This window comes from Lithobates pipiens, unplaced genomic scaffold, assembly GCF_037356315.1.
Source record: "Lithobates pipiens isolate NorthernLeopardFrog02 unplaced genomic scaffold, aLitPip1_a1.2 Scaffold_19, whole genome shotgun sequence".
NCBI lineage: Eukaryota > Metazoa > Chordata > Amphibia > Anura > Ranidae > Lithobates > Lithobates pipiens.
In genome coordinates this window covers 407,326,768-407,343,737 of record NW_027507764.1, presented here as the reverse complement: position 1 = coordinate 407,343,737, position 16,970 = coordinate 407,326,768, and the positions used below count along the sequence as shown (strand labels likewise).

At 42.5% G+C, this 16,970-nt stretch overlaps 1 protein-coding gene across 1 annotated transcript in view; it reads right to left on the bottom strand.

Annotated features, from left to right (window-relative positions):
• Window positions 1-2,586: 2,586 nt before the first annotated feature.
• LOC143997071 (acetyl-coenzyme A synthetase, cytoplasmic-like) overlaps window positions 2,587-16,970 on the bottom strand; it is a 75,452-nt gene continuing 61,068 nt past the window's right edge. The window contains exons 13-18 of the mRNA XM_077492461.1: window positions 15,881-15,961; window positions 15,027-15,135; window positions 14,862-14,930; window positions 13,687-13,863; window positions 13,345-13,419; window positions 2,587-6,352 (exon numbers count right to left, since the gene is read on the bottom strand). Of these exons, the coding sequence (XP_077348587.1) occupies window positions 6,225-6,352; window positions 13,345-13,419; window positions 13,687-13,863; window positions 14,862-14,930; window positions 15,027-15,135; window positions 15,881-15,961 (639 nt within the window). The 3' untranslated portion in view covers window positions 2,587-6,224. The remainder of the gene's footprint in view (window positions 6,353-13,344; window positions 13,420-13,686; window positions 13,864-14,861; window positions 14,931-15,026; window positions 15,136-15,880; window positions 15,962-16,970) is intronic.

Here is a 16,970-nt window from a genome sequence, read left to right as displayed (position 1 = left end):
GTATTTATACTGAGATTAAAATACACACTGTAAAAGGGGGCTGAAAACAAATGCACGCCACACTTTTCAGGCATTTGTAAAAAAATGTTGAAAACCATTTATCATTTTCCTTCCATTTCACAATTATGTGCCACTTTGTGTTTAATTCCAATAAAATACATTTGTTTTTGATTGTAACATGACAAAATGTGGATAATATCAAGGGGTATGAATACTGTTTCAAGGCACTGTATGCTATTCAAAATAAAAAAAAATTCTAAATTCTGAAGCATTTTATTTCATTGTGGCCCACGACCTGTTACTAAATCACTTATGTGGCCCTTGCTCTTTAAAAAGTATAATAAGAAAAGTATATGTTCTTCGCTAAGTCATAGCTAAAATTCTCCAGTCAGCAGGGAGTGTGAGCTGTGCTGATTGCCAAACTTTCTTGGACTCAATAGGGGGGCGTCAGACCTCTTCAAACAGAGGAATCCTTTTACAAAGGTAGTAAAGCCCCGTACAATGGGCAGAATGTCGGGAGACATTTGCCAGTTCAAAACAGCCGACATTCTACTTGTGCATGTTGATCAGCTCGACAGATTCTGTCAAAAGTGCATGCCGGAAAAAAAAAAAAAAAAAAAACGGTCAGCTTTTTTCAGTTTAAAACTCGGGGTTGAATGAAAAAAAACAAATCGTGTGTACCTGGCTTCAGGGGGCTTTCTCTGCAGCATTTTGGTAAGAGACAGGCTTTTTTTTTTTTTACCAGGGCTGTGATTGCTTTCTAAAGAAAACAAACTGTACAATTTTAAAGCTGAACTCTAGGTATGTTTTTTATTGCATAGTTAAATTGGTCTAGCTTGGAAAAATGTAAGTATACATATTTCATACATTTAGGACTGCTGTGGAAGTAGATATTTACTGTGATAGTTGCAGCTACTGCAATGAGGAATACAAAGCGTTCTCAGATTGTGCGAGGTCACACTGAGTACTAGTGACACAGGGAAATGGTGCGCAAAACTCTTGAGAGGCAGAAACACCTTGTTTGGCCTCAGCCAGTCCTTGAACAGAACATGCTGTACTAGAGGGTGAATCAGAAAGGGCCTAGTAGGTTTCTTTGTTTTGGGAAGGGATCCGATACTGGTGAGCCTAGGTCCAGCTGATGGCAATGGTACTATCTTCAAACAGGAGTACAACTCCTCCACCAAGTTTGGGTGAGATCAAGGGCAACCGTTTATCTTCCCAGAAGTTCTCAGTCTTCGACAGCTCCACAGTGGTGGTATACATAAACTATCAGGGAGGAACCACAAGAATCACTATGTCAAGAGAGGCAAATTGAACCTCTTTACTTCCTCATCTTTCTGCCTTCTCCTTATCTTCATCAGGAAGCAATGCTGTTGCTATTGACAATGACTCAGCAGAGGATGCTGACAAGTGGCACACATTATGTTTATAGCGGCAACATGCCATTTAAAATGGCACACACTAGACCATGGCTGTGACAAATCTAAAGTACCACGGTAGCCCTGTGAAACACTTCATTCAACCTAAGGTGCTCTTGCTGCCCACCCTAATGTGCCCAAGGCAGGGGCCTGATGTCCCTGGGGGGGCCCACACAGGAAGAGACAAAGTCCCACACTCACCACACCAGGTCACAGGCAACATTCCAGGTTATATATCACCAGGTAGAAATTCCCTACAATACCCACTTTGGAGGAGGAAAAACTCTCCTCCGTAGAAAGGGTCTTCAGGGACTTGACTTACCAGGATACAGATTGCCACTGCCCTGGACCTGTAGAATGCTCTACAGAGTTTGCATGTTCTCCCTGTGCCTGCATGGATTTCCTCCCACACTCCAAAAGACATGCTGGTAAGTTAATTGGATCCTGTCTAAAATGGCCCCAGTATGTGAATGTATGTGAGTTAGGGATCTTAGATTGTAAGTTCTTTGAGCGTAGGGACTGATGTGAATGTTCAACATATATGTGAAGTGCTAAGTAAATTGATGAAGCTTTTAAAGTAGAGTCCACTAGTGGAGGTAACATTACAGGCCAGCCCAACATCTTCCATTTTGTGTGGTCCAGGTACAGTTCGATCCATGGCTCAGAGCTCCATGGCTCTCATGCACCATTTATACAGCCAGTGCCCACAAACCCAGAAATAGGATCGAGAGAAGATGGCAGCACCAGGGAGCTGGGACAGCACTGCGCTGGAAGGCTCCATGTGCAGGTAAGTCTGTGGTGCATATTAGTACATTATGACCTAAACCTGCAGGGGGGCCCGTTTTATTTTTATGGCAGTTTATTACTGCTTTAGGGAAATCTTCAAAAAATTATATGGTCTGTCCTACAATTTTGTTTGCCAGTGTTGTCTTCTGAAGATGACAATATATAAATCTATGATCAAGACTTGAAAAGCCATTGTCTTGTACCTTATGATGAATACAAGTGCAAGTAAGAATTTAACTATAAAAAAGCAATAGCAGTTGAGAAGTACAATTTTGTTTTAAATATTGTTGATTTTTAAAAATGGCAGTCTGCAACCTTTATGGTAGAAAATAACATCTTTTCTTTAATAGGCTTAACGCAATCACAAAAATACTGTCCACAATAGTGGGAATGACTGAAGACAGTCTGTGCTTTATTAAAGGAAAGCCTTGATGAAAACACATTAAACTCATCGAAAAGGCTTCAGAATCTCTGCAGCAAGTATATAAAAGTCACAATCTTTACCTATTTCAGGGGTACAGGTAGTGTGGAATTCATTTAAAACATATACAATATACAACACAATGAAAAACACAGTTCAGATAATTTAACAATGATTTACATTTGAAAGTAGACACAGCAATTTATACCAAGACCCAACATCCTTTTATTAATTTTTAAAATATTTAAAAAAAACTGACCTGCTTCTTGCAACATTAAGGCTTGTATTGAGCAAAGCAAAGAATAATGTGCAAAGTAACAGTATGCACAGCAACCAATCCAAATGTGTGTCTCATGATTCTGACTGCTTTAAAACTGATCCACCTAATTGGTTACCGTACTACGATATTATGACTCTTTGCACTCACTCATTAAATAGTAACCAAGAGGAAGCACTGCTAAAGTGGTTTCACTTAAGGTCTGGCATCTGACAATATATTATAAAAAAAAAAAAAAAAAAAAAAAAAAATGCATTCTGGGTGCATCAACTTAAAAATGCTCGTAAATTATGTCTAAAGGCTGTGCGAATCAAACAGTGGTGAATTCGATTTAACAATTAATTATTCCTCCACCAGAAAGCAGATCGCTGTGAGCCATTTCCACATGTATGCAGTATATTTGCACTGCAATTTATCCAGATAATTCATGCCACAGGTTGGAAGATATCAAGTAGTCCCAGTAGATGTACCATGGACTGTAGGAAAACAGCAAACTAGCTAATCTATTGAAATTCCTCACCAGCTGCACCTTTTATTACTAGTCACAACTGCAATTATATTTCATAGCAATCCATTACCAACAGTTATATAAAAAATAACAAAAAAACAGCAATGATAGACAAGAAAGAAAAACACCAAAATAGAAAAAAAAATGCTTTGGCATTTGGAGGTCAGTAACCATTTACCACAATCAAAAAAGATAATTTTTTTCCCAGACCAGCTTCACAAGTATATATTGCAATGACAGACAGAGAAGAAACCTTTTTAAGAAGTGCAGTGAAACCCATATACAATTTGTAACAATATTAACATAATATTGTATACAACTTGGTCACATATAAAATTGTATGATCTGTGAATATGAACATGCAACATTTGTAGGTTTCATTTGATAAACTATTTAAAGTGGAAGTTCAGTCAAAATCTAATTAAGGCTAAATCTACTCCCATCCCTAGTCTACCGGTAAGACTTTTCCATCTACCCTGTAAAAGAAAAGATGCTTATACTTACCTATTCTGAAGCTGCTCTTTTCCAGTCCCATTATCAAGTCTCAGCGCTGGCTTCACTGTAGAGGAGAGGCAGCCAACAACGGATGCCCCATAGTAAGCCTGTGGGTGACATCAGCACAGGCATTTGCCAACGTTGTCGGAGATGTCTTCTACTTACTGAAGCCAGTGCTAGAGAGATCATCTGACCGAACTGGAGCGCAGTCAGAATAGGCAAGTATAAGCATCTTTTCTTTCACAGGGTAGATAGAATAGTCTTAGAATAGGGGTTGGAGCAGATTTAGCCTAAGTTAGATTTTGACTGAACTTCCACTTTAAAGTAAATGAGGAATGAGAGATTTTGATACAAGCACAATTTTAGGCATCCCCTGTAATATGAAATACATTTTCAAAGAGATAATTTCTAAGGTGTGTGGGATGCACACACTGTAGTTTTAGTCATTTACTTCAGGTGATAATGAACCCAGACACTCCCATTCAGGAATCAATCTGGAAAGGGCATGGTGAAAAACAGATATTTCTGAACAAAAAAAAAATCAGCAACAAGGTTTGTTAAAATGCCTGCAATGTACAAAAATCAACAAAAAAGTGTAATTACACTTTAAGTGAACTATCCAACAATGCCCTGAAATGATACTACACCCCCCTTATCGCACTATTTTGACATTTCACTGCATTTGATAATCTATGAACAGTGCAAAGATTTTCTGATTAAATAGTAGTTCATTTGTTGCATTGCAATTTATTTTCACAAACTGTTGAGAGGTTTTGCAACATGTATTCTTGCAAGCACCATCCAGAACACGTTTCATCACTTTTTAATTTGAATACTCTTGTGTCCTTTCATTTGGAGTAATTCACAAAATTTTTGCTTTAAGGTAGAACTACTGACGCTCAGGCATTTTTCCCCATCTGTGTCCTATTTGGGACATTTCCCTTTGTTTCCGGTCTCATAGCCACAAAAGGAAGTGAGTGAAAATCAAGTTGTCACCAGGACTTGTGCCTCCGTTAGAAAATGTCCCCTCTGTTGCTGTTCTGGCCACAACTCAAAATGTTTAATTTTACAAAGAGGGTGAATTTCCATAATGGGGGCACAGACAGCAATAAAAACTTGACAGTTCTAATCCATCTCGATGCTATCCACATTTTTTTTTTCAAATGTTGTGTTTAGTTATACTTTATTGATACATTAATTATCTGAACAGTGTAAAACTATGAAAGATTTAGGGTGGTATTGCTTGCAGCAACCAGATTTTTCAGTTTTTATACTATGCTAGAAAAAATAAAAATAAAAATAGGATTGAGCTTGAGGCATACAGGCTTGTGTGGCAACTATGCAACAATAAAATTAATTGTGTGATATTTTGTTCATACATTCATTAACTTTACCCTCGCATTCATTTAGTATGCAGTTTATAAGATCAGAAAGTCAGTAGCCTTTTATCTAAGAAGGCAAAAGAGAAAGGTACAGTAATTCATAGCAAACATCCTGATTAATCAATCTTTTATTAGTTCCACTAGACTGAACTAGTGCAATTTAAAATTAATATTCTGCACTACCATTGCTGTCTGAACTATTTTACTAACAAGTAGAACAATTTACAAAATATTTAACGGTTACTTATAGCAAACAATCAGGTTACTTGCTGCATGTAAAATCAGATTGTTTGGTAAGGGTAACTGCACCATTAGCTCTGAATTTTGCCCCTCAGACCCAAGCGGTCATTGTGCAAATGAAGACCAACATCCTACAATATAGGGCTGATTTAAAAGAATGGTGCAAATAAACTGGAGCAAAAGTAGATCACTAAAAAGATTAAAAGTAGATAACTAAATTGATATGTAGTTGAACATTATGGACGGATGTTCCATTTTTGTTCCAGTTGTCTTTGCACTAGTCATTTTAAATTAGAACCCATTTTAGTGTCTGCTTTTTACCTGGAAATAAAATACATTCAACCAAAAAATTATGGCTTAAAGCTGAATATATCAGCTTAAAATAAAATAATCATATTATAGTATTTAAAAATCATTAAATGACTGCAGAACACATTAGCTCAACATAAATATCGAAAGGAAACTAATTTCCATGGTTATACCTAGCCAACGTAAAATATAAGATCAATTAAACTCTTCAAGGGCAGGTTTCACGGCCAGCACACACTGAAGATATACCTAGATAACTTCTTGTAGAAAGCCAATCCTGATTTGCAGGGATCTTCATATGGATGGATATTAAAATATTTACATAAAGAGGTATGGAAAATTCAGACTATAGAACAGATTGTCCACTGTAACAAATCTTAAAATCCCTTCATGCTGCTGCTTCACATCGTTGGCTGAACAAGACCTCCACTATGCTGGGATCTGCCAGTGTAGATATGTCTCCCAAATCTTTCTCATTCCGGGCAATCTGTCTGAGGACCCTCCGCATTATTTTACCTGAGTAAACAGAACATTAGTCATTTAGTTATGTTTCTACTCAATCAGCCAATGCTGTAGTCATTTAAATCCCATTGGCTACTTAAAATACCTAAAATCTATTGTCAGCAGAGTGAACCCCTTTAATTTATAGTATAATAAAAATAGGATTTTTGCACTCACCGTAAAATCCTTTTCTCTGAAGTTCATTGACGGACACAGCACCTTTAAATCTTGACCTTCGTGTTAAATTGCCACCTTTAGGAGAGGACTAGGCAGAACACATAAAGCTGTACAGTAGCGCCCTCTGCTACCAGCAGCTCAGTTCGTCAAAAAGCAGTACAAACATAAATAGGAGGGGTGGATGTTGTGTTCGTCAATAAACTTCAGAGAAAAGGATTTCACGGCGAGTACAAAAATCCAAATTTTCTCTTTCATTCATTGACGGACACAGCACTTTTAATCTTGACCTTAGGGATGTCCCCAAGCAGTGTCAAAAACGAGGGGTCAGAACAGAAAGAAAATAAACTCCATCCATAACAAAAAGAACTCCTCAACAGAGGAGTTGCTTGCAACTTTAAATGGCCGCCTGCAAAACCTTGCAGCCGAAGCACGCATCCGAAGATGCGCTCACATCAACCTTGTAAAATTAAGTGAAAGTGTGAACGGACGACCAGGTCGCCACCTTACACACCTGGGAAATGGACGCTTGATGTCGGAAAGCCCAGGAGGCACCAATTGCCCTGGTAGAATGTGCCGTGACAGGAAAGGGGGGCGCCCGCCCCCTTATGGCATAAGCTTGAACCAAGATCTGTCTGATCCATCGAGAAATGGTGGGCAAAGAGACCGCCAGGCCCTTCTTCGGACCACCAACTGATACAAACAGGGAGGTCGACCTCCAAAAAGGAGCTGTAGCAGACAAATATACCCACAGAGCCTGGACCAAGTCCAAAGAATGCAAAGCAACCTGTTTGGGATGTGACGGCCGAGGACATAAGGATAGAAGCACATCTTCATTTAGATGAAAGGCCGAAACAACATTTGGAAGAAACAAAAGGCTGCAGACGCAGCACTGCCTTATCCTTGTAGAGGATCAAGTAGGGAGACTTGCATGACAAGGCCGCCAACTCAGAAACCCGCCTTGCAGATATAATGGCCACTGGAAAGACTACTTTCTGAGAGAGTGTCAAAAACGGGATTTCCCCAATGTTTTCAAACAGAGGTGTCTAAAGCACCGAGAGCACCAGATTCAGGCCGTAGACAGTGGCGCGCCGGCGCACTATCGCCGATAGCAGCATGCCGTTAGTGGCGGCTCCCGTGCGCATGCTCGGGAGCGACATCATCGCTGCTCCGATGCTGTGAGAAGATGGACGCTCCATACTACAGGGGACAGCAGTGACATCGCTGGCTTCTGTGCCAGGTAAGTGACACATATTGGGCTACTATGCGATGCATAGTAGCCCATTATGCTTTATCTTTGCAGGGAGATAAAGAAGTAAACCCATCTTCCTCTTTAATGGTGCTTAATGCAAGTTTCTGATCCCCTCCTCGCTGCAAAAACAGCAGGATCCTGGAAACTGAGTATGTACGCGGACGCCACCCCATCTCCTCACACATGGAGAAGTAGGCCTTTCACGTACCATGATAAATCTTCTGAGAAGAGGACTTCCGCTCCCTCAGCATAGTGGAGATTACCGAAGCCGACAGTCCTCGGTCCCTTAAAGCGGTAGTAAACCCGCTATTTTTTTATTTTATTTTTTTAACACCTGCAAAGCAAAAGGCATAATGAGCTAGTATGCACCGCATACTAGCTCATTATGAAATACTTACCTTAGAATGAGGCCCCGACATCTGGCCCGATCCACGCCGAGGGAGCTGACATGCTCCCTCTGCGTTTCTTCCGGGTATCGCGGCTCCGGCGCTGTGAGTGGCCGGAGCCGCGACATCGTCACTCCCGCGCATGCGTGCGGGAGATTTCATTCCGGCCGGTCAGCCACTGCCGGATTTTCAAGGCGAGAATCCCCTTGCAGTCAGTGGCGCAAACCGAGGGGAATATCTCCTAAACCGTACAGGTTTAGGAGATATTTTTTTTTACCTACAGGTAAGCCTTATTATAGGCTTTCCTGTAGGTAAAAGTAAAAAAAAATGAGTTTACAACCACTTTAACATCTGGCTTTCAACAGCCATGCCATTAAAACCAGCGTCCGTAAAAAAGGATGAAGTATTAGACCTTGCGGCAGAAGGTCCTCCTACAAACGGCAGCCGCCAAGGAACATCCACCACCATTCGTACTATGTCGCCGTACCAAGGACATCAAGCCCAATCTGGGGCAATCAGAATCACTGGAATCCCCTCGGTCTCTGCGTAGCAGACGAGGTAGGAGTCTGAGCGGGAGGGGGGGTGGGGAGGCATAAATCAGCCGATAATGCCCCCATGGAGCCACCAACGCATCCACCCAGGGATCTCTTGACCTGGCCACAAACCTCCGTACCTTCAGATTGACCCGAGAGGCCAAGAGATCCACATCTGGCGTGCCCCACCTTAGGCAAATGAGCCAAAAACACTTCTGGATGCAGCGACCATTCCCCCTGGTCCAGAAGCTGACAACTGAGGTAGTCCGCCTGCCAGTTTTCTATGCCCGGAATGTATACCGATGACAGAGCCAGCATGCGCCTCTCTGCCCACTGTAGGATGTGAGCGACCTCCAGCGCTGCAGCTGAGCTCCTTGTCCCTCCTTGATTGTTGACATATACGCCACCGCCATGGCATTCCAACTGGATCCTGACCGGACGCCCCTGTAGCCTCTGCGACCATGTGGAGAGGCACCGCCTGATTACCCGAAGATCCAGCACATTGATTGACAGGCGGGATTCTTCCTGCATCCAGCAACCCTGGGCTGACTGTACACCCCAAACTCCCCCCCAGCCGGTCAGGCTGGTGTCCGTTGTGATCCCCGTCCAATGAAGAGGAAGGAATGACTTCACGGACCAAAGGGATGGAGACCTCAGCCACCAGAGAAGGGAATCCCTGACTAGCTGGCTCACCCAAATTTGACAATCCAGAGATATTGGAGATTTGTCACATTTGGACAGGATCTCTTTCTGCAAGACTTGTGTGGAATTGAGCATACGATACCGCCTTAAAAGTGGCTACCATGAGACCCTGAACTCGCATCCAAAAACGCAGCGACGACCACCGGCGGGACATCAACAACTGCACTGCTGAGTGAAGAGTCTTCAGCTTGTCTGAAGGGAGAAAAACTCTCGCCCCTGAGGAGTCCAGAATCAAGCCCAGGTACTCCAGGCACTGAGTCGGCACCAACACCAACTTCTGAAGGTTCAACACCCAACCAAACTCCCGGAGAGCCTGTATGGTGATCTCCACATCCTCCCTTAATTCTGAGGCAGAAGCTGCTCTCAGGAGGAGATCGTCCAGGTAACCCACGATTGCGATCCCTCGTTGTCTTAGCAATGCCAGAATTGGCCAGAAAGGGGCTAGCACCTTGGTGAAGACCTTTGGCACCGTCGCTAGGCCAAAGGGGAGTGCCACAAATTGGTAGTGCTCGTCCCCGACCGCAAATTTTGGAAACCTCTGATGGCTGATGCATATGGGGACATGCAAGTATGCATCCTTGATGTCCAAAGACACCAAGAAATCCCCCTGATGGAGTGCAGCAACCACGGAATGAACCGATTCCATCCCGAACCTTCGCACCTTCACGAAGCAGTTGAGGGCCTTGAGATCCAGGACCAGGTGGACCACTTCCTTCTTTGGGACTACAAACAAACAGATTGGAGTAGAATCCCTGAAACCTTTCCAGCGTCGGTACAGGTACTATCACCCCACGCAGCAGCAGGTCCTGTACTGACCCAGACAGGGCCTCCTGTCGAGCCGGCAAAAAATAAAATAAAATCAGTTTGGCAGACAAGAAAGAAACTATCTTGTAGCATGACAAAACCAGTTCGCAGACCCACTGGTCAGAAAGAAGAGAGGTCCACTGGACTGCAAACTCCCGAAGGCAGCCACCCACCTCAGAGTTGGGTGGGGGCGGACCTTCATGCAGCAACAGTTTTGCTCGCAGACTTGTTCGGCTTGCGAAAACCAGAGACGTTTTTTGTCCCTCCGCGGGTACCTTTTCGGACTGGGAATGCTTACCTGCCAACCTGGACAGACGAAAAAGCTACTTTTGAATGGAAACGAGGGCCCCTGCTTACGGCGTGGCTCCTTACCTATCATGGACTGTGGGAGCAAAGTACTCTTTCCTCCAGTAACATTCTTAATAATGTTGTCTCACCTTGAAAGGGCAAATCCGCCAGTGCTTTCTTAGATGTCTGGGGTGCAGACCAGCACTTAAGCCAAATCAGGCAACGCAGCACCATTGCTGATACGGAGGCTCTAGAAAGAAAAGGGGCCGTTATGCCGGGCCGCATCACAGAAATACTTAAGGCCGTGCACCAACTGGTCTGCCAGTTCCACACAGACTGGAGAAACCTGTTGCTTCCCCAACTCGCGGTGCAACAACGCAATGCTGACCACCGTAAACATGGACCGAGCCACCACCTTAGCCCTTCTGTCGGCAGGGTCCTTGAAAGCATGGCACCCTTCACCTGGATCCTGGTTACCTTATTTAACCTGGATACTGGGGGGGGTCAACCAGAGATGTGCATTTTTTCAGGAAGCTTTCCTCAAGAGGGTAACGCACCGCCATTCGTCTCGGGACTGAAGAGGCCCCCTGTGGGCTTCCCCATTCCTTGTAAATGAACCTATCAAAATAAGTTAAATATGGAGACACCTTAGCAGTGTGGACTGGCGTGTGGGACCCAAAAGGGACCGTCACCTCTGCAGATGCCCCCACCGTATACTCTATCTTTAGGGTATCCTGCACCGCTGTGATAAGTGCTCCTACTAACACTTTTTCCTGCGCTGACCCAGACACAGAGTCATCCTCACTGTCTGAATGGTCCTGGTCTGCATCCTCTAAAATGGCAGAACAGGAGGAGCCTGCCACAGCGGGACCCGAGCCTGAATCAGAGCTCTCCCCAGAGGACGGGGGAGGGGGTGTTTTTTACCCCCTTGCACCCACATGCTGCTTCTAACCTGGCAACAAAAGATTCCAGGACCGCCGACAGAGCGTCCATAGGCACTGCAGATGCAGGGGAACCGGTTGCTGATGCCATGCTGACCCACTCTCACCTGTCACCCTTAGGGACCCAAGGCGAGCAACAAAAAATGCCCACCCTCCTAGCTGCCACAGACTGAGGAGCCCCCTGCAGGACTCAACATCCTGACACAGGTACTGCGCTGTGCTGCCGCCGTCTGCTCACCCCTCTGCCGCCACCGTCTGCTCACCCCTCTGCCTGCCACGAGGTGTTCTGTGTCAGTTTTGCGCTGTTCCAGGTTTAACCAGTGCCTAGCGCTAGAGTATAACAGATCTGAGGCTACTAAAAAAATGGCCGCTGGCCTCCTCAGCAAAAGCATCCACAACCGCCGGGAAAATGGCCACTGGACTGAAAGAAAATGGCCGTGGTTAAGCACATGGCTGCGCCCGCAAGAAAACGGCACACTGTGACACGGACAGCAGTAGCCAAGTCATATGTGTGCCCTGGAGCATATAGCTCATCGCGGCTGCCCCTGGACCATACGGGGCATGTCATGGGCAACCCAGCCCGTAGCTAAGGTCTGCACACACTCGATGGCCAGGCTGGGGAGACTACCAGGATCTATATTATCCAGCCTGTCACCCAGCCCGGCTGTTGACTGTAGATCACAGGAATCAAAAAACAGCGGAAAAATAAAAAAATTCCAAGGACCATTGATCCCCACAGGGAGCCAGGTCCTTCTCCTAGACTAGGCAGAAAAAAACTGCGCTGCTGGTAGCAGAGTGAGGGGTCATAGCCAGTAGGACCGCCCCCTGGGCGGTACTGCACAGCTTTGCTGTTTTTATGTGCTCTGCCTAGTCCTCTCCTAAAGATGGCGATATAACCCTAAGGTCAAGATTAAAGGTGCTGTGTCCGTCAATGAACGAAAAAGGAAGATGGTTTTGTCAGGGTTGGGATGAGATGAGGGCCAGACATAGATTGAAATGTGGTCAGTCCATGCTGAAGCGACTGAATTTTGATTACTCTACTGCCAGTCTAAATACTATATGCTATTGGAGGTAGCTAAATAAATTTTGTACTTGGCCCTGCACTGATACAAATGAAAATAACTCCTTCCAAACGTGCAAGACTGATATTCACTTACAGACCTGCCACAACAACAACATTACCCAGAAGCCCTTTTTCTTTTGGAAGAGGTCGTCTGAATTTCTTTTTTTAATTAAAAAACAATGCTTTAGTGTAGTAGAATCACAAGGATAATGCACAGAACATTCAATAAAAATAAACAATCTTTGGCATTACCGTACAATGAAAAGCAGAAGGAACATTGTAGCACATGCATCGGTTCAACATCTAAAAAATTTCAGATGCATTGAAGTTTATCAGGGACATCTACTATGCCCTCACAAAACAATCCATCTCTACCAAAGATGGGGTAGGAGCAATGAAACGGGAAGGATATAGTAAGCGGTAGGTCGGACAAGCCTAAAAAACTGGGAAACACCCCATCTGAAGGAGTTATATGACTCAAAACATTGACTGTTGTGATAAGTCTGAATAGACATTAAAAATTCATGTATACTTGTATTTGCAGCTTATATATAGATATATTCAACTGAAAATGTCTTTGAAAAGGATGGTCATACATGTCGAAATCCAGCTGGACACATTATTGGAACTTTAGAGGAGATTATAAGCCTATTTAGAGTTATCCTGGGGAGGACCATCAGAAGGGTTCATTATGTAATATTTTTCAGCAAAAAATAGCATCAGGTCCTAGCTCTGAAAAGGGTCGGCAGTACCTTCTTGCTTGTTACTCTTAAGACATATGCCAGTCTATGGTCAGCTTACTGTATATACATACTGTGTGTGCTTAATTGTTTACTATGTTGGTAGCATTTATATAGAATTTACCTGATCGTGTTTTTGGTAATCCGGGAGCATTCTGTATAAAATCTGGTGTTGCTATAGGTCCAATCTTCTCACGAACTGTAAAGAATAAGATTTCAATAAATTGTTCAAAGTCCATACAACAGTTAAATTTGTAACATGTTAGCAGGATTTACAGAGCATGAGTAAGCATGAGCAGGTTTTGGTGTCAACAAAAACTCAAGTTTGGGGTTTCATAAGGAACTGTTCTAAAAATCTGATCTTTGTATAATCATTAATGTAAAGCATATAAACCATGGGTGGGAAATTAATTCCTATAGCTGAACCGACAGTATGCACACCAAAAACAATATATCTTTGGCTCACCTTGTTTTTTAAGTTCTTCTGAAATGACTTCTGTGAATTTCTTTCCATCTTTCAGAATGACAAAGCAGTAGAGACATTCTCCTTTCACAGTGTGTGGGCGGCTAACTACCGCTGCCTCGGCAACTGCTGGATGCTCTGCCAGTGCAGCTTCGACCTCGGCAGTGCTTAACAGGTGGCCTGCAAGGGACATTTCATGTTCACTCCTTCAAACAGGTGTACAGTGTGCGAGTACACATTAGGTGCAGTATGCAATTACAGTATATTCTATAAACAAAAAAAACAAAAAAAAACAAAACAAAAAAAACCCGCTTCAAACTCCTAGGCACTAATCACGCCTGTTTTATTTCCCTTTTTCTTTCTTTACTCCCTTTCCTCTGTTTATAATGCTTTACCAATATTAACTTGTCAAGCTATATGGAACATCAGTACTACTGTACCACTAATTGGCCACATGCAGATGGTTTTAGGTGTACGTCTTCACGCCAACGTATCACCGTTTCCTTGAACAGTCATGAAGAGGTTTGACTACTCTCCTAGGTGTTTTGTTACCAGTTGAAATCGAAAGTAAAAAAATCGAATGAAAAAACTAAAAAACAATCTTGTGTTTACTATATGTAAAAATCAGGCCTAGAATAATATTTTCAGAAGTAAAATCATTGAAAAGTATGACTGCAATAAGGCTAAATATCTGAACCACAGCCATGATGCAGATGATCTGAAATAGTGATTTAACTCCACAGTAATACTGCTTGGAAAGACTGAGCACCAACAATCTGCCATAATAATCCAAAATAAAAGCAAAAAAAAAAAAAAAAAAATAAAAAAAAAAAAAAACGCACACATTCATGTGTAGCCATTTAAAAAAATATATATATATATTATATTGCACTTACAAAGTAAATGGGCAGAAAACAGTCACCAACTATACATAAATAATTTTTTTTTACTATACTATACTAAAAAGGCCATTGTACCATCATACATAGTGATCCACTCAGTGTTCCAGAACCAGCAGTCTTGTGCATCTCTGCTACTCAGACTGATGTGGCACCACGTTTCAGAGAGGCTCTCGCCTCCTCAAGGGATGCATTTATGATTGATTTAACGTCTTAAAAGTGGCTCATGCACATGCAATTGGCCCAGTTTCATGAGCTTTTAATATACATAATGCATACCTGACACATTCAGCATGTCATCTATCCGACCTGTAATCCAGATGTATCCATCCTTATCCCTTTTGCATCCTATCGATTTATAAGAAAATGTGTCAAAATGTGTTTTATTATATACAGACTGCTTTATAAATATAATAAGTGACCTGCCAGGCAGGAAATCTTTACCATCTCCAGCCACATAGTATCCTGGAAACTTTCGGAAGTAGGTATTTTCAAAACGCTCGTGGTTGCCATACAGAGTCCTCATTATGGATGGCCATGGCTGTTTAAAGACCTAAAATTTTAAAAATGGAATGAGAACCCAAGACAGAAAATATAAAAAATGCACTGACCGCTATACTGAGGGAGATTTACTAAAACTGGTGCAGCTCTGCATATTAACTAGTCAGCTTTCAGGTTTTATTGTCAAAGTGCAACTTAACAAGATGACGTTAGAAGCCGATTGGCTACCATGCACAGCTGCACCAGATTCTAAATGCACCAGATTTAGTAAATCTCCCCTCTTTCTGTCCTTTATTTGCAGCTTTTGTAAAATGAGTGGATAAAGCATTGCTTTCCTTTCCCCTTTGAGCATCGGAGTGGTGCCTTCCCAATATGTCATATGTACTGACTGCTACACACCAGAGTGGGAAAGGCTGGCAAGGCACAGATGTCTTTCCCAATCTTCAGCAATTCTATGGTTAAGCATATACAAAACGAATTCTCTATCCTTGGGGCTCCATGAGCCATTCAACTATTGTTTAAAGGTGTAGAATTACTCTTTGCATCATGTTGAAAAGGGAGAAGTGCTGACAATAGAATAGGTTATTAATATTAATCAGTTTTATATACTCAACATATCAATATGCAGACATGGAAAGATCACATCTAATACACAAACTGGTCATTCATCTATCTGGCTGGGGTACTGAACAGACTATATATAGAACATTTTATATTGCACTGTCTATGGTCAGTCCTGGCAATAGGTACATCCACAGTATGTATAGTGTAGAATGAATTTCTAAGACCTCACTTACCAGATAGCCTTCAGCTTCCCCCACTAGTTCCTCTCCATGCTCATTCAGCACAGCAGGGACCACACCGAAAAATGGAAAAGTCTGTAACATACAATTTAGTCAGTGTATGGACACCTGTACAAGTGAAGACTATAGGAAATAAACACTGGGCACTGAGATGTGTGTGGCATGTTATCATGGTAGTACAAATAAAAAAAACACAATTTTAGTCAGAGACTATTAGTTGCACAAACAAGTACCCATTATGTATGTTGCACCATGTATTCATACAGAAAACAGATTTGCAAACAAAGCTGGACATAAAATGGATGGGAAGTTAATTTAATAATTGTCACTTCAACCTATTCTATCAATGAACTGCTGGAAGTGAACTACTTGAAGTTCCTGTCTGCACAATTTGGGTATATATGCTAGGTATCAAATGGTCATATCTTTCTAATTCAGCTTTATTTGTGGTAATTTGAGGGTCTACCTTAACAACCTATTCAGTCTATCCAGTCAGCTAGGCCCTACACTGCATGCAAGATCTAAACTATGTTGGTTTATCCATGGGTCAGTCTATTGTTGGCTGTTGTAATAAAATGCTCTTAAAAGGGCTCTTCCAGAGGTGTTCAGTCTGAATTTGTCAGTTTTTCAGACGGATCCTGACTGGACGACGCTATATGTCTATGGGCAGGTGGATGTAAAAAGATGATTATTTGTCAATATCCACATCTGTCCAGGTCAGTTTTTTACCACTTCCACATATATACGGCCTTGTCTGGTTATACCAGGATCATGGCTGTAGCTACGTTAAAGTACTTCTCTGCCGTTAATCATCTTTTGTGTAAAATGATCCGAGTGGATTTACAGCTGTTCGATCAACTTTACAGGTTTTGGTTGGGGTGCCCACCCCCATCGCCACCTTTACCGAGCTCGCCCATCTCATTGGGGAGCCCTGTACCAATGCAATCAGTCAGGTCGCATTTATTGTGAAGAGTGGAATTTAAGTTCTTGTCCCTCTTCTGGGACGTCAGAAACCAGAAGCAAGAGCCTGGGCCCAAACGGTTTTTCAAGCATTTTCTATAAACAGTTTAAAGCTACTTTAGCT